This window comes from Eremothecium cymbalariae, chromosome 2, assembly GCF_000235365.1.
Source record: "Eremothecium cymbalariae DBVPG#7215 chromosome 2, complete sequence".
NCBI lineage: Eukaryota > Fungi > Ascomycota > Saccharomycetes > Saccharomycetales > Saccharomycetaceae > Eremothecium > Eremothecium cymbalariae.
In genome coordinates, this window is record NC_016450.1 from 1,479,758 (window position 1) to 1,497,040 (window position 17,283).

Consider the following 17,283-nt stretch of genomic DNA (forward strand, 5'->3'; position numbering starts at 1 on the left):
CTCACTGACCACACCAGTACTAATAACTATAATTCTATCTTCTAGACTTCTCCAGAAGACTGTTGCTCTTCGGCTTGGCTTTTTTGTATTAAAAGTAATGTCCCTTAAACTGACACACGAACCTATATTAAATCCACTTTTTACTATGTATTTGACCCTGGATCACAATATAACAGTCCTTATACCTCACTTACAACTTCTTTATCTCTCTGTTAGTCATTACAGCCAATGCTGTGTTCTTCTTTCGGCGCATTCAATCCTTACAAAGGAAACAAAAAATGTTGAATATGTATTTCTGTTGCTTGCTGCTGAAAGTTACACATTATACAAGTCTTCATGTAATATCAAAAGACGACAAGAGAATATAGAATAAGAAAAGAGATAGGATACAATACTTGCTACATTTATATTATGGATGAGTGGCCTGCTGAGATTTGGATGGAGGTGTGCAGGCTGTTGACACCGGAGGATTTATTCAGTCTTCGGTTATGCTCCACTAAACTGAATCGCATCGTTTGTGACTGTACAGATATATGGGCTAGCTTATGCCGTGCCAAGTGGCTTACTTCAGAGTTGATAGAGACAGTGTTCGAAAATATCCCCAAAAACAACCCTATGAGTCCTAGTGATGATTGGTTTTATTATTATTGGTATAGAAGTAACATCGATGCTAAGTTAGAAAAAATGTTGCAGGAAATTGCACAGTTAGAGCATGGAGCGCGGTTTTGGGATACGTATTGGGGGTTATTTCGCTATAGGAAGTTCATGGTACCTTTTTTGCAGAGGCATACAGCTAGAGGGTACTGTTTCTCTGAGAGCTTCAAGTTGCATTGTATAAGCCGGCAGTTGCTTACTACGTTGCGACACGGGATCGTGTTCAAGTGCATTAATGCCTCACGGGATGTAGAAAGGCAGAGTAAGGCGATGTCAATTGTAGAGGAGACGTTGTTTTTACCTATGGCAGCTATGGATCCTTGTTTCGATAGGTTATTGCCGTTTAGGACTGCCTTCTTTGACCGTGTGCATTTTTTGGTTAAAAAGGACTACCGTCACATAGATAAGTTTAACAAGTTCCCAGATACGATAAAAGTGGATAAATTGGTGACATATATTTGGAAGGTGCTTGAAGAACGTGCAGTATACCTGCCCAATCTACACCGTTGTCACTTGGAGGATATCATGCTTTTGCGGGTTTACTCTGGAGAATCTAGGGGTCATCCTCTTATACTCATGTCTATTATCCAATCCATTGTTGCTAGGTATGGCGTGGAAACGCAGCTTTGTGAACAGGTATTAATTGTTAATGATAAGAAATTACGAGGAGGGCAGTCATTTTTGATGATTCCTCTGAGGAACAACGGCAAACCCCGCATCTTTACCAGGCGACGTTTGCTTGAAACCTTGGGAAGAACAATACCTAATATAGAGACTTCTGGAAGTGCTGCCGTAACCAAGTTCCTTACTCCATTAACAAAACGTAGTGGAGTTGAAAAGTTTTTCAAGGATTGGTCGATATACTGCGATAAGTCAATCTGGCGAGCAATTCCAGATCATTCTCCTAAGGGTATTTTGAACCATTTACCCCATTCTTGTACTCCAATGGACGAATCAATCTTTGAATATTTTATTATATATTGGAAAACTGTGACGTCTAACGTAGCTCCCAATGCTATTTTCCATTCGGTGCTCCTTAAACAGTTCGAAACAATATTGGTAAAAAAATACCCTGGGGATGCCATACACTTCATTGACCGTAGGGACTCATTAATGAATACTATCTCAGAGATGTCCTTTCGGGAATCGATCTCGGAGCATGTTAGCATGCAACACATGCATAGCGTTCCAGAAATCGGTTACATTGTCCGCCAAAAGAACACTGGCCCATTAAGTGTCGTTATTGGCGGTAAGAAAACAGATTTCCACACTTATTTGGTTACGATCGATATCGTCGGTAAGTATACTGTGGTGCATCGGGAAGATGTAGAGGTATGCAAAGAAGTCGCCTGGGAACTTATTTTAAGGCTAATGAGTATGAGTGATTTGGGTATCTATTTTGAAAAATGGGACAAGGACTCAAACTGTTTAGCACTGAATAAACAATTACTGGAGATAATAACTACTGCATGAGATAACAGGATATTTTTAGCATCTGGATTTTATATCTGGGATGGACGTCATAAATATGGTGGAGAAATTTGATTTTTGCATTTTAAACTGAATTTCTTGTAATGATGGGTATAATTGTAGTCGTCATACATCCTTTTAAGAAGTTGTCGAGGAACTTATACAGCATCTAATTTTGCAAAATATATATAGTACTCGGATAAGAACACCATAACAAAATTAATGAACATTTAGTTTAAATTAGTTACATATTTCATAAACTTAATCTATTCAATTTAATAACACAATTATTTGCATATATGTTTTGCGATTATATTACCTAATATTCGAGAAAACTCAATTGATTCTCAAGAACCCTGTTAGTGTCAGTCTGACTTCATTCAATATAACATCATCTTTTAATTTTACAACGAATGCTTTTACTTGTTGTCGCAGTCGATGCTGCTTAATAATTACAACGGTGAAATAATGAAAATATAGCAATAATGCGAGGACAAGAACTTTAAAGCTAGGTAAACAAGACCTATATCCCAGGGAAAAGAACAGTAAGCGGTGCTATATATGAGAGAGAATCAAGCGTGAGCAATATGTTAGGCCTTTTATCATATCGAACCTTTATCAGGAGAGTTTCCTCTAAGGTTATCGGTATTGACTTGGGCACTACCAATAGTGCGGTTGCGTACATTAGGGACTCTAGTAATAGGAAGTCTGCTACCATTATTGAGAATACACAGGGCCAAAGAACCACACCATCAGTAGTTGCTTATAACAAGGATGGGAAAGCAATCATAGGTATGGCAGCCAAGAGACAGGCAATAATGAACCCCGAGAATACGTTTTTTGCAACTAAGAGACTAATTGGAAGATTATTTAAAGATACTGAAATACAAAATGACCTCAATACCGTCCCTTACAAGATTATAGAGAATCATCTTAATGGAGAGGCATATTTAGAGACAACATTTGGCGAGCAAAAGTCACCCAGTCAAGTAGGCTCTGAAATATTAGTCTATTTGAAAAGAGCTGCTGAAGAATACCTCTCTGAAGAGGTAGACAAGGCTGTTCTCACAGTTCCTGCATATTTCAATGATTCACAGAGGCAAGCTACAAAGGAGGCTGGTAGGATAGCAGGATTGAAGGTGTTGAGGGTGGTGAATGAACCCACTGCAGCTGCTCTAAGTTTTGGTCTAGATGCAAAGAATGATGGTGTAGTTGCAGTTTACGACCTGGGTGGGGGCACATTTGACATTTCTATATTAGATATTGACAGTGGTGTTTTTGAAGTGCGGTCTACCAGTGGAGATACCCATTTAGGAGGTGAAGACTTTGATACTGTTGTTGTTGACCACATCTTTAACGTATTTGCCGAGCAGCATAGCATAACAGATATTAGCAAACTAAAAAATAACAGAGAAATAATGCAGCGTATTCGAGAGGCTGCTGAGAAGTCTAAGATTGCCCTGTCCCATTTTAAGGAGACAAGTATCGATCTTCCATTTCTTTATGACAATAAGCATCTCAACATGCGACTTACAGAGGAAAAACTCGACAAAATTACGTTACATCTTATCAACAAGACAATTTCTCCCGTGAAAAAAGCCCTCAGGGACGCTGAAATGGACCCAGAAGACGTCGACGAAATCATTATGGTCGGGGGGATGACCCGTATGCCTAAGATCAGATCCGTAGTAAGCGAATTATTTGGCAAGCCAGTAAACACCACTGTTAACCCTGATGAAACTGTTGCTCTGGGAGCTGCTATACAAGGCGGTATTCTCAGCGGTGAGATTAGAAATGTTCTTCTTCTCGATGTAACTCCTCTAACCCTTGGTATCGAGACCTATGGAGGTGTATTCTCACCGCTCATCCCCCGCAATACCACTCTCCCCGTTAAGAAGACCGAGGTATTCAGCACCGGTGTGGATGGCCAAACAGGTGTTGATATTCGTGTGTATCAAGGCGAACGCAGCCTGGTGAGAGATAATATTTTAATCGGTGATTTCAAGTTCGCTGGTATTCCCCCCATGCCTAAAGGTGCTCCCAAAATTCATGTCACTTTCGACATTGATGCTGATGGTATCATTAATGTCTCTGCTGCCGAACAGAGTAGCGGCCAGGCCAAATCTATTACCATTATCCCCAAATCAGGACTGTCCGATACCGAGATCCAGAAGATGGTGGATGATGCAAATGCTAATAAAGAGCGCGATGACGCTCTCCGTCAGCGCGTAGAACTCATTACAAAATCAGATATTATGATAACTGACACAGAAGATTCGTTCAAACGGTTCCATGATACCATTAGCAAACACGATTCCTTTCCTGATGTCCTTGCCGAGATTCAGAAAGTTCGACGCCAGATTGACCATTTCAAAGCCCACGATGCAGACGAATCTCTCGACCTGAACGAATTGAAACGGAGCACCGACCATGTCCAACAGCTCGCACTCCAACTCTTCCGTGACGTCTCCTCCACTGTAAATAGAAACTGACCCTGCATCTCTCACTCATCCAAAACTCGACTCAACTCCGAAAACTTTAAATATATAAAACGGATACGGAAAGATATATATATATATATATTATACTCACAACGACTTATTCATAAACTTCCTCCGTGTAAACGCAAGCCAAAACTTAGAAGGCTGCTCCCGAGAATCAGCGTAAACCCGCTCGAGCAACCGCATACCAAGCTCCTGCCGAAACTGCTGCAAATACCCCTTCAACATCTCCATCTGCCCAACATCACCAACAGGCATAGAATAAACAGAATTCAAAGGAAACCCAACAGTCCCAGGCAGAGTAAAATCCTCCACAGCAACCCCCTGAATCTGCTTCAAAGCCTCCACATACCCCATCCCACCCTTTAACTGGCTCAAACACCGATTAATAAACAAAATCCCATATATCAAAACTCGATCTGCTGCACTGCGAATCTCAAAGTTCTTAAAAAATGAATTCGCACGAAACAAATCCAAACATTCATCAATAATATCATAATCTGAATTGGCCTGATATGCTGGACCCCGAAATTTCGTATTCAATGGCAACAAAACAAAGTTGCCAACCATACGTTCATTATCCTCTAAAAATGTAGAATGATATGCCTTTTTAAATTCAAAATCAAATTAGAAAACCTCGTTAATATCATATACATTCAAACAAAAACCACCCAAAACCCCTTCCTAACCCAACTCCATACATACCGGCATTTATACTCTTCTATAACCTCTGCCTAACTCACCAAATCATGAATAATTAACCTTCCGTTTCTTTGTAAACGACCTTATATATAGCTTAAAAGCCCCTTTCCGCCACCCGTCACCAAACACGAGTTTCGTGTACTTGATCCAAAACCAAACTGCATCCTTTCCGAACGCCCTACAACCCCTTTATAGGCTCATCTGCAACTAAAGAGGGTCTCCACCAATACCCTAGATTCCCAGCTTCATTTTAAAACTGCCAACTCATCTTCAAACCCTCATTTGTTCCTCCTGTGTGCAGTTTTCAAATTTGTTGGAGGTTCGAAAGCTGGCTTCGATCAAACTTCGAGTTCCAAATTTTTTGCTGAGGCAGATTTCAACTAGCCCTTCTTGTTGTCCAAACAAGTATGTGGAACACAGAGGTAAAGAGACAATTAGGCCAAGGAGCAGAAGCCTGTGTTGGTTCAGAGTAGTTACAAGAGGTCATTTAAATAGGGAACGGGGATATCGGCTAAGTTAAGAAGACAGAAAGGCTCGGTTGTGAAGAGCATTTTTTTTGAATATTGTTAAGATCTGTCTTCTTTGGAAGCGTTTTTTGATTGGTGATAGGGCGTAAATCGAAATTAGAGGGGGGCAGAGATTTGAGATTTGATATATATTGATTTTTGTTTTCAAGGGATTTGCATTTTTTGGTTCTAAAGGCAGAGAGGGAAGTGGAAATTTGTTGAAGTTGTTTTAGCGCAAGGGATAAAAGGAGTTGGAGAGAAAAGTTACGAAAAACAAGGAGGAATGAGGGAATCGCGAGAGATAGAGATGGATGCGATACGGAGAAAGTATTTTGCTGAGGTTTTTGGGGTTAAGAGGCCGGTTGTTGGGGTTGAAGGGGGCAATGTTTGTGTGCGCGGGGCTGAGAGAGGGCGGGTGGAAGCGTTAGTTTGTGAAGAGTTACTGATGGAGATTGAAAGCGACTTTCAGCTGGCTTTGGCACGGGGGAGAGGTGATGGCGGGATGGTGGGTGGCACAGAGTTCGCAGGCGGAGAGGGGTTTTCTGTGGCAGATATGACTGGGTCATCCAAGTATGGTTATGAACAAGCTTGTTCAGGGCAGCCGATGCCTATGGTTGATAGACCACAGTCGCACATGTCACAACAGCATCATAATCTAGCGCCTATTGAGACGCCTCCACGTACGCCTATCCAGACTATGAGTCCGCGCAGGTCGCATAGCGAGATACATATGGAGAGGACAAACGGGCATGTGGAGCCGCAGTATTCTGTTTCTTCAAAGGTACGGGGCCAGGTGGAAGATGCTATTGGTGGTGGCGGCATTCAATGCGAATCACCGGTCACACCGCCTGGCTCCATGATCAAGAGATCGCCCAGGCAGACGTTTGGAATTTTCTCCAAGACTAGTGGTAAAGATCTTCACTCGGAATACCATCAGGCGCTGCAGAATCAGCACACCTCGATGCGTACAAGATCTTTCACGTCAACGACTCTCAAAAATTTTACTTCTTCTCTTCAGCAGAAACGGAAAACTGCGAGTGGTAGGATTACTCCGCAAAAATATAGCCCTTCACAAAGCACGTTTGAACAGCAACAGTTATTGCAGCAACCACAACAACCACAAAATCAGCATCAATTACAACATCATCAGGGACAGGTATGGCAACAGCCGCAACCGCAGCAGCAATTCCAATACCAGTATAATGAACAGGCTGCAAACAGCATTAATAATATTAACAGAGCCTCGACCACTGGATCTGGGATTCGTACGAGACATTCATCAGCTTCTTTAAACGGCAGTATTGCCACAAGATACGCACAGTCCACACCTGTATTACCGCAAATAAGCACATATATGCAACACCACCGCTCAACTTCAACACTATATTCGAAACAAATTATAGCGTCTAGTTCTATGAAGAGACCTCAGGTTTATCCTGCGATGCTATCACGTGTCGCAACGAGGTTTAAGAAAGTCACACAATTGGGTGAGCACAAGAAGGACGGCTTACTTTACAGAGACGCATTTACCGGGCAGGAAGCTGTTGACGTGCTCTCCTCCATAATAAGAACCTCGGACCGGAATTTAGCATTGTTACTTGGACGTGCTTTAGACGCCCAAAAGTTATTCCATGATGTTGTGTATGAACATAGATTGCGCGATTCTCCCAATGAAGTTTATGAATTTACAGGGAACTCTAGAATTATTGGTGGAGCTGGTAGCTTGGATGCTGCAGCTGCAGCTGCTTCCATGTACGCTATGGATTCTGGTGGTCCAGATTCTATGCTTCTAAAAGGAGGAGGATCTTTGCTGTCGCCAAGTAATACAACCTCAGCTATGACGATGTCCACGATATATTCGACCAATTCTGGTTTCAGTGATATGCATTTTACTGCTACCGAAAATATTGACCCTGATACGCTACATGGTGTTAATGGTGTATTTACATTACTAGCAGAGTGCTATTCGGCTACATGTACTCGCGATCAGCTGTGTTATTCTATTTCTTGTCCTAGGAGATTGGAACAACAAGCACGTTTGAACCTGAAGCCGAATGGTGGTTTACAACGCAATATCTCATTAGCGATAAACGATGATGAAGAAGAAAAACCTTCATGGACAAGTTCCGTCGATGAAGCTATATGGTCTAATTTGTCCAAGAAAGAGATAAAGAGGCAAGAGGCCATATATGAGGTGTTTATCACAGAGAAGAATTTCGTGAAATCATTGGAAATTATCAGAGATACTTTTATGAAGAAATTGGCAGAGACTAACATTATCCCTGCTGATATAAGAAAAAACTTCATTAAACATGTATTTGCGCATGTAAACGACATCTATTCTGTAAACAGAAGGTTTCTTAATGCATTAAGTGAAAGGCAAAAGGCGTCTCCAATAGTGGAAGGAATTGGGGATGCGTTTTTGAAGTTTATTCCATTTTTTGAACCTTTTGTACTATATGTTGCATCGAGACCATATGCGAAATATTTAATTGAAACTCAACGGTCAGTAAATCCATATTTTGCCCGATTCGATGAGGACCTAATGAATTCTAAGTTGCGACATGGTATTGATTCATTCTTATCACAAGGTGTGTCAAGGCCCGGAAGGTACATTTTGTTGGTTCGAGAGATTATTAAATCGTCAGATCCGGAGAAAAACAAAAGGGATTTAGAGAGTTTAACAAGGGCGATGGAAGCATTAAAGGACTTTATGAAACGTATTGACAAGGCTAGTGGTGCTGCTCAGGATAGACATGATGTGAAGTTACTAAAACAAAAGATTTTATTCAAAAATGAGTATGTCAACATGGGATTGAATGATGAGAAACGTAAAATCATGCACGAAGGACTATTGTCACGTAAAGAACTAACAAAATCTGATGGTACGGTCACCGGCGACATTCAGTTTTACTTGTTAGATAATATGCTACTTTTTTTGAAAGCTAAAGCGGTCAATAAATGGAACCAGCACAAGGTATTCCAACGCCCGATCCCCTTACCGTTACTCTTCGTTTATCCTGGTGAAGATATGCCACCTTTAAAGAAGTACGTCGGCAGTACACCGGACGCATCTGGGCAGGTGATTGTACCTGAGAACTACAGCCCAGAAGGAAATCCTAGAAACGCTGTTACATTGTTGTATTATGGAGCGAAACAGAGGTATCAAGTTACGTTATATGCTGCCCAGTATGCCGCAATTCAGACGTTGTTAGATAAAACGAAACAGGTGCAAACGAAACTAATAGCTGGTAGTGATATATTCAACATTAATAAGATCAGCGATAGGTTCTTTGACTACTCAAATAAAATCACTAGTGTCGCCTCTTGCGACGGTGGACGCACGCTATTGATCGCAACTGTTCAAGGTTTGTTCAAGAGCAACATCAAACGAGAAAAGATCCGGGACTCTGACAAAATCACTACTCATTTTTCTACACCTATTAAGATCGTACAGAGGAGTAATGTAACACAAGTCGCTGTAATGGAAGAATTCCAATCCGTTCTTCTGTTAGTGGACAAGAAGTTATACAGCTGTCACATGGATCTTCTGCTGCAAGGAGACAATGGGACTCAGTACTTTAAAAAACATGCAAAAGAAGTGGTCAACCATGTCAGCTTTTTTGCAGAAGGTGATTGTAATGGTAAGCGCATCGTCGTTACTGCCCATGCCTCTGCCCATGCGATTAAATGGTTCGAGCACGAGCATCCACTGCTTATGGAAGGTGGCAAGCGTAGCATGAAACGCAAAATTAACGAAGTACAACTCGATTCCGAACCCGTTTCCATCTCTTTCCTAAGACGCAACCTCTCTATTGGATGCAAAAAGGGCTTCCAGATTGTGTCCCTTTCTCAAGACGTTAAAGAGCCCTTCCTTGACTCTGCAGATACCTCCTTGGAATTTGCACTCAAAGACACATTGAAACCCATTGCCATCTACCGCGTCAGCAGCATGTTCTTCCTGTGTTACTCCGAGTTTGCATTCTTTGTCAACAATCAGGGCTGGCGCAAACGCGAATCCCACACCATCTACTGGGAAGGTGAGCCCGAAAAGTTCGCTATCTGGTACCCATACATCCTCGCTTTCGACTCCAACTTTATCGAAATCAGAAAAATAGACACAGGTGAATTAGTCAGATGCATCCTAGGCGATAAAATCCGTATGCTACACTCAAGCTCACAGGAAACAATCTACGTCTACGAAGACGAAAGAGGTTACGACACAATCGCTTCCCTAGATTTTTGGGGCAAGTAGCCATACATCTCCACACCCATCTCCATTACTGTCTCCGTTTTCTACACAGTCATCCACCACTTTCATAGAGCTCTTTTTTTGTCTCGTAGCATTTATCACGTATAACATTGAACTCGAACCAAATAAATCCTTTCACACTACTATGCTACTACTACATCAAAACCCCCTCCCGTTTTACTTCTTATATATAAAAAGCATGCAACAATCCTATAAACTACTAATAATACTACTATAATTCTATAATCCATCATACAAATGTCTAGATTTTCGGACGGATCTGTTTAATACTTGGAAGATCTTCTCGATGATGATGATGCATCGACCTTTTTCGAAAGACGAGCCAAAAAACACGTAAAAAATTTCAGTGAAAGTAACGTACACGGAAATGCGCTAAACTACTGAAGGAAAGCACAATAATTTTTCTTTTTGTTTTAGGCTTTTTGCATCTTTCGATCTTTGAATCTTTCTTCGGAAGCTAGTCAGTGCCAACTAGCAGCATCTTTAGTATTCGGTTCATTGTCTCTGTATCTTTTGTATTCGTTGCAATAAAAGTTTTTAGGATTTGCTGTTATTGAACATTGCGGTAGATTTGTTATATTCCAGTTACAAATATAAGTGTATTGTGGGTGAGACCAGAGAACAAAGATGGATCAGGTTCGGCAAGAAATAATGAACCAGGTTGGCGGTTTGGCTGCGAAATTGGGGTCCAATTCAATAATTGAAGTTTCTAGGCCGTCTATTGATAGGCCGTTTGGGGTTCATTTGTGGCCTTTGTTTTCAGCTTTGTTCAAGAAAGTGACGGGCTATCCGGCGGAATCTTTTGAATTTATTCAAGGCAAGACGTTTCTTGCTGATGGTTATCAGGGAATCGGTGTTATTATAGCTTATTATGCTACTGTTTTCGGTGGGCAGGCCGTTTTACGGGCAGCAGATGTTCCTGCTGTGAAGATGAACTTTTTGTTTCAATTGCATAATGTGCTTTTGACAGTAGTTTCTTTCGTGTTATTGGTTTTGATGGTTGAGCAAGTGGTGCCCATGCTTTATAGGCATGGGTTGTTTTGGTCGATTTGCTCACCGGGTGCCTTTACACCCAAGCTTGTTACACTTTACTATTTGAATTATTTGACCAAGTATTACGAGTTGCTTGATACGGTGTTTTTGGTGCTCAAGAGGAAAAAGTTGTTATTCTTACATATTTATCATCATGGGGCCACTGCTTTGTTGTGTTACGCTCAATTGACTGGGCATACTTCTATTGAATGGGTTCCAATTTCCCTAAACCTTGCTGTCCATGTCGTGATGTATTGGTATTATTTCTTGTCAGCTCGGGGGATAAGTGTTTGGTGGAAAGAGTGGGTTACTAGGTTTCAGATCATTCAATTTTTGATTGATCTCTGCTTTGTCTACTTTGCGACATATTCGTTTTATGCTGACAAGTACTTTCCTGACGTTTTGCCCAATAAAGGGAGCTGCAATGGCACGGAAGAAGCTGCTGCATACGGCTATTTGATTCTCACGTCCTATTTGGTCTTGTTTATCTCCTTCTATGTTCAATCGTATCGTAAGGGAGCCAAGACGTCAAAAAAAACACCTGTGAGCAAGCAGAAGGTGCCTTCCGCTTCCAAGCCTGCCAAGGCTACTTCTAGAAAGGTTTAGATTGCTTCGACTACAATGTATTCTATCTTGAGCTTTATCATTATTATTACACTACTTACTTACTGATTATATATATAAGTATATAGCAGATATCTATATATATACACTAGAACACAACAACAACAAAAAATAATTAGGTGGTATGGTCAATGGCAACATCTGGACGGCTGGCATACTTACACACTAGAGATAGATTATCATGATCAAAGTCAATTTTGGTGGTGTTAAATTGCAGATCGAGCGATTTGACCTTCAGAACCTCAACGAGCATATCATCGCCGGATATTGGTTTGTAATCGGCCAAGAAGGAATTCGCGCTGGAGATAGTGGAGCCTGGCTGCGAGTTGAGTACTTTAAGGACGAACCGTATGGACTGGCCTAGAGCGTTCCATTTTTCTAAATGGAAGCGGCGAGCAATGGGGACATGGATGTCGAGAAAAGTGTCCAAGGACGACAGAGGGGTATCGTTACGCTTGTAAACTGCGGATTCACTCCCGTCAACGCTCTTCGTAATGCCCAAGGAAGAGCAATGTGCTTGGAACGCCATCGGCACGACGTCGTTCACTATGTTGAGATAGGCATATATGTCATCGCGAATTACATCCCGAATCACAACGGCAAGCTCCTCGGGAGAAGTAATAATGGAGGCCCGCTGCTTCGCCTCCGTCGCCGCAGAATCCCCAACTGCAGAGTCGACGTACGGCGACGCTACAACCAGATCAAAATAATCCTTCGATAACTGGTAAATCATCTCAACGGCCCGACCAACAATTGTGGGCAGCGAATCACTATCAAATAAAACCTCCAACAGTTGATCATCGAACAAAGTTGTCGGAACCAAAAAGGAAGCCAACACGTACCAATCATTAGCAAGCAAGCGACGTTTAAACCTCGAGATAGAAGAAACACAATTCTCCAGGTGATTACTAAATTTCGCAACAGACCCCACCTCCTCCAAAGTTTGCGATAGGTTTTCGTCCAACGCAACCACAGCAAGCAAAGTAAACTGCCAAGTCTGCTGCGGGGCACAAGTGAAAAACTGGAACGCACGGTTGAAACTTTGCACTACATCTGTGAAATGAACCATATCCAGATAGTTGCCCGGAGTGAACGGTTGCGGATCAAGAATGTCCAATAAAGGACGCAATTTTAGAAGCGAAGTAATAGACTCCGTCAGCGTGGAGTAGTTGGCAAGGTCGAACTTCGAAATGCTTGTCTGCCATTCGTTTTTGGAGTTGTTGGAGAAATCTTGAATTTGAAGTAAAAGAGGATTTGTCAGTCTGATGTGCTGCAAGGACATAATTGTGTCAGCGGCGGCACTGCCAGCCACATTGCCGCTGGCGCCCGCGCTGCTGCCGCCGAGGCCTCCGCCCGCGCAGGACCCGCCTTCGGTCACGTGCGCCCCACGTGCCACGTCCTCCCCGAAGATCTGCGAAAAACACCGGTGCAGCTCCGTAACAGCACACACGTTCCCCGCGGACCCACCGCCGCCCGTGGCCCGCCCCGCGGGCGGGCCTCCCTGCGGCTGCGGCTGCGGCTCCATATAACTCACCAGATACCTCCCCAGCCCAGGGTACCGCGCCCTCAACTGCTCCATACCCGCCGCAGCCCCATCCCCACCAGCAGCAACATCGGCAACAATACAGTACTGACGGAACTCCAACGGATCGCAGAAAGTTAACCCCCACGCTGAGATATCCGGAACAACCCAATGCCGATACGAAACAGCAAAAAACGTCATCTGCGATAACGTATGCATGCGTTCGGAAATCTGCAACTTAACCGCATGCATCGGCATTGACCCATTGACCACAAACCGTTGCGCCATATGCCGGTCGTTGCAAACTATTGTTCGGCAAATAATATCGTCGATATCCTGTGCGGTGTGCGAAATAGCCGCCGGAAGATCCAAAGTGTCAAAGTCCGATAGCCGCGCAAGCAGCTCCTTAACGACATCGTTGTCAAAAAACCGCTGGCGCAGATCCTGCGACGCAGTCATGATACCCAGAAGAAGCTCGGTCCTAAGCACTGTACGTCGCTCGCGACCCGGGTTCTCTACTTTGAAGGGCCGGCCGGAGTGCACCGGCCGCCGCGATGGGGCAGACACCGAAGAATCTGAAGAAAACGACGACGGCGAAGACAATGATGCTGATGCTGATGCTGCGGCCGTCTCCGTTACTGCTGCCGCCGACAGCGATGCATTACTATTATTATTATTATTATGACGATTACTATTACTATTATTGTTCCCGCCCTGCGCCGGCGCACGTACGGCCGTTGGTAATAAACACGGTCCCATATAATAATCAGAGTTTGGATCTATCCTGTGGTGGTGTTTCAGATGGGAACGAAACCGGCTGGTAGACGAGCGGTCCTTCCCGATATGGGCAATCAATCCGCCGCAGTGCTTGCACTTGAGCACCTTGATTGTTCCGTCTTGACAAAGGTAGTGCGTCCAGCACAACGAGCGGTTCTTCCTAACCCGGTGTATGGGGATCCACGGTAAGTGTTTGTCGACCATCTGTTCAAACAGTTCCAACTGCTCCGGGTCCTGCGCGTGCACACCGATCCACTCGGTACCCTCGCCGCTGTGTGTCGGAGACTGTTGTACCATCGTCTGTGTGTAAGTGTGTGTGTGTGAATCTTTTCTATGTTGTGTGGATTATCCTACTAATGTGTGAGGTCGGTTTTTCTGCTTTTTCTTTAGCTTGCGCCCATTTCACCTGGCTGGCGGCAGCCAGCCAGCCACCACGACCTGCTGCTGCTACGGGCTGCCTACATACACACCTGGAGAGATGCACGGGACGCGTTCGGCGTCGCGTCCCGTGCAAATAATATCACCCAGAGGGGAACGAAAGTTAAGGGGGGCAACAGGTCGCAAGGGGACGGCGGAGGAGACGGCGGACGGGGAGCGGATCTCGTGGTACCCCGTTCCTGACGCCCATACCGCCTGTCTCCGCGGATGGCGCATTCTGCGCCGGTCGTGCAGCCAGCGCCATATCGGCTGACTGCACGATCCGGGCAGTCTCACAAGAGTTCCTGCATGGTATGCATGCCGTTGCATGTCACCCAAAGGGCTGCCGCTGTTTAGGCTTACCTATTTAGTTTCTCCTTCCTTCTCCTCCCTATTTACGCTCCCCCCTGCTTTTCCAACTGCAGCCGCGAAGTCTCCCCACCGGGGGGACTTCGCTCGGTTATGTAAATCGTCGGGCCAGGCAAGGTGGGCGAGCCACCACGGAAATCCAGAGGCAAAAAGCCTCTCCAGAGGCCTATGTGGCGGTCTGCAAAGGGCGTTTGAGCGGGCGTAGACGTGGGCGTAGACGTGCAAGCGGGTTGTACGCCGCGCGCGCATTGCGGCCGCAGCCGTATTGGCAGCTGCGCGCACTTTAGCCGCGTGGGTAGGTGTACGGATACACCGGAGCATTGGCAGCAGCAGCTGCCAATGCCGGTTGCTGACCTTACTCTTATGGTAATGCAGCTGCTATGCAGGCGTTGCAACGCCTGCATAGCAGCTGCATTAACTGACGCTAACTGGCGTTTGTTTGCGGAAAAAAAATTCGAGCAAACCTGCAACAGGATGACAAAACAACGAACACACACATGATGTCTACACGTTACGTACATGCAACAGAGGGATAGTATATATATGTACACACAAACATATCACACGCACCGCACAACAGCAACAACAGTAATAATATATATATATATAACGTAAATATAATTACACTACTGCCACCTCCTGCTACACCATTACATATATGCCCAAGCGCATACACACGTACGTATATATACCGGATCAAAACATATACACCGCCAAAAGGGAACTGTAGTCCACCAGTTCTTCTTACCCGCCCTTTTCTCTCCTGCCCCCCCCCCGCTCTCCACAAGGTTTCGTTCTCTCGATTAACTCCGAGAAAAACATCCCAACGAGATTTGTTGACCAGATTTTTTTCGTCAAAACAAACTCGCAGAAGGTTTCCCCCCGTTGTTATTTTTTCCCACAAGCCTAAAAAATAAAAAAAAGAAGTGCAGTGCGTGTGCTGTTGTGCGTTGGTGAAAGAAAAGAGAATCATTATTTTAATTATCATACACAGTGAGTACATATGACGCAGGATAATCATATCACGTTGCCTCCTATATCTTCGTTTGATAATTTGATTAGAGCTGCCACGGAACAGGATTTTCATGCCGCCGCAGCTGCAGCTGCAGCTGCAGCTGCAGCTGCAGCCGTGGTTCCCGCGGCTCCTGCCGCGGCCGGCGCGCACCTCCGTGGCAGCGTCAGCAGCGCCAGCAGCCCTAGTTCTGGTGGGGCTAGCGCTGGAGGCCGCGCCTGCCATCCGGCGGGCGCGGCCTCCTCCTCTGCTTCCGCTTCTGCGGCGGCCGCAGCCGCCGCAAACAATACAGACTCCCTTCTATCGTACCAATTGTCCAATATCAGCAGAACGGACTCGCAGTCCGGTTCCTTATCTCCGGACCACAGCAATTACTTTATCCCATTCAGACATGTTTCTATTGACAGCGGGCGGTTAGGAGGAGGCAGCCAGCCTTCTTCCGTGGATGGATCGCCCTCGGAAAAACCCGCAGGCGGCATGGAATTACATGATCAGCATACGCAGCAGCAGCAGCACCATCATTATCACCACCAACACCAGCTCCAGCAGCATCAGCATCTTCATCATAGAGGCGGCGGCTGCGGCAGCGCCGCAGCCGCCGTGGCAGCCGCCGGCAGAGTTGGCAAGTCGAACAAGCCTCGCAAGAAAAAGGAGTGTCCCATCTGCCACAACTTCTACGCTAACCTCTCCACACACAAATCGACGCATCTGGACCCGGAAGCTCGACCCCACAAATGCGACATCTGCTCACGTGGGTTCGCGCGTTCCAACGATCTCCAGCGTCACAAGAAACGTCATTGGAAGGAGGAGTTTTCTCCGAGCCAGGAGCTACTTAAAGCCGCCGAGGCCCAGCATGGCGGCTGTGCCGGCACACAAGGTGGTGGCGGCCATGGGAATGGCTGCGGGCCGGCGGGTAGTCGTAACGTGGCGGCTAAATTGGAACACAACATCCCCACGGAACGATTGAAGAGTTTGCATATGATCCAGGGCACGTACAAGTGCCCCTTCAATTCGGCGCTCATAAAACTGGATATGGAGATATACCCGACCAAAGACCGGCAGTTGTTGTTTGAAACGTCGAACTGCCATATCACGGGGGTTTTTTCCAGATGCGACACTTACAAAAACCATCTAAAGGCGCTGCATTTTGAATACCCGCCGGGGACAAAGAAGCGCGAGCGCGCCAATATCCATGGAAGGTGTAAGCATTGTGGGATGAAGTTTGATAACGTCGATGTTTGGCTTAACGAACATATAGGGAAGGTTTGTGGCTATTTCTACCACTGAGTGTTCCCCCTGGTAATGTATATCTTTTGTATTCAGTCATGAATATATATATATTCATTATGTATGCATGTATATATATATATATATATATATATATATATATATGGCGTCTTACTGCTGCTCCTATCCTCGTGTCG

At 44.7% G+C, this 17,283-nt stretch overlaps 7 protein-coding genes across 7 annotated transcripts; 5 read left to right on the top strand and 2 right to left on the bottom strand.

Moving 5' to 3' along the window:
- Window positions 1-411: 411 nt before the first annotated feature.
- On the top strand, window positions 412-2,127 carry MDM30 (SCF ubiquitin ligase complex subunit MDM30; the record flags this gene model as incomplete). Its single annotated transcript, XM_003645230.1, has 1 exon — window positions 412-2,127. The coding sequence occupies one exon, from the start codon at window positions 412-414 to the stop codon at window positions 2,125-2,127; it is 1,716 nt and encodes a 571-aa protein (XP_003645278.1).
- A 584-nt stretch (window positions 2,128-2,711) lies between these two features.
- Window positions 2,712-4,616, top strand: SSQ1 (Hsp70 family ATPase SSQ1; the record flags this gene model as incomplete). Its single annotated transcript, XM_003645231.1, has 1 exon — window positions 2,712-4,616. One exon carries the CDS (start codon window positions 2,712-2,714, stop codon window positions 4,614-4,616), a length of 1,905 nt encoding a protein of 634 aa, XP_003645279.1.
- A 96-nt stretch (window positions 4,617-4,712) lies between these two features.
- ARC18 (Arc18p) lies at window positions 4,713-5,336 on the bottom strand (the record flags this gene model as incomplete). The annotated part of the gene is made up of 2 exons (XM_003645232.1): window positions 4,713-5,231; window positions 5,331-5,336. The coding sequence occupies 2 exons, from the start codon at window positions 5,334-5,336 to the stop codon at window positions 4,713-4,715; spliced, it is 525 nt and encodes a 174-aa protein (XP_003645280.1).
- Window positions 5,337-6,116: 780 nt separating this feature from the next.
- ROM2 (Rho family guanine nucleotide exchange factor ROM2) lies at window positions 6,117-10,088 on the top strand (the record flags this gene model as incomplete). The annotated part of the gene is made up of 1 exon (XM_003645233.1): window positions 6,117-10,088. The coding sequence occupies one exon, from the start codon at window positions 6,117-6,119 to the stop codon at window positions 10,086-10,088; it is 3,972 nt and encodes a 1,323-aa protein (XP_003645281.1).
- Window positions 10,089-10,733: 645 nt separating this feature from the next.
- ELO3 (fatty acid elongase ELO3) lies at window positions 10,734-11,744 on the top strand (the record flags this gene model as incomplete). Its single annotated transcript, XM_003645234.1, has 1 exon — window positions 10,734-11,744. The coding sequence occupies one exon, from the start codon at window positions 10,734-10,736 to the stop codon at window positions 11,742-11,744; it is 1,011 nt and encodes a 336-aa protein (XP_003645282.1).
- A 133-nt stretch (window positions 11,745-11,877) lies between these two features.
- VID22 (Vid22p) lies at window positions 11,878-14,358 on the bottom strand (the record flags this gene model as incomplete). The annotated part of the gene is made up of 1 exon (XM_003645235.1): window positions 11,878-14,358. The coding sequence occupies one exon, from the start codon at window positions 14,356-14,358 to the stop codon at window positions 11,878-11,880; it is 2,481 nt and encodes an 826-aa protein (XP_003645283.1).
- Window positions 14,359-15,850: 1,492 nt separating this feature from the next.
- Ecym_2768 (C2H2-type zinc finger protein) lies at window positions 15,851-17,146 on the top strand (the record flags this gene model as incomplete). The annotated part of the gene is made up of 1 exon (XM_003645236.1): window positions 15,851-17,146. The coding sequence occupies one exon, from the start codon at window positions 15,851-15,853 to the stop codon at window positions 17,144-17,146; it is 1,296 nt and encodes a 431-aa protein (XP_003645284.1).
- Window positions 17,147-17,283: the final 137 nt, after the last annotated feature.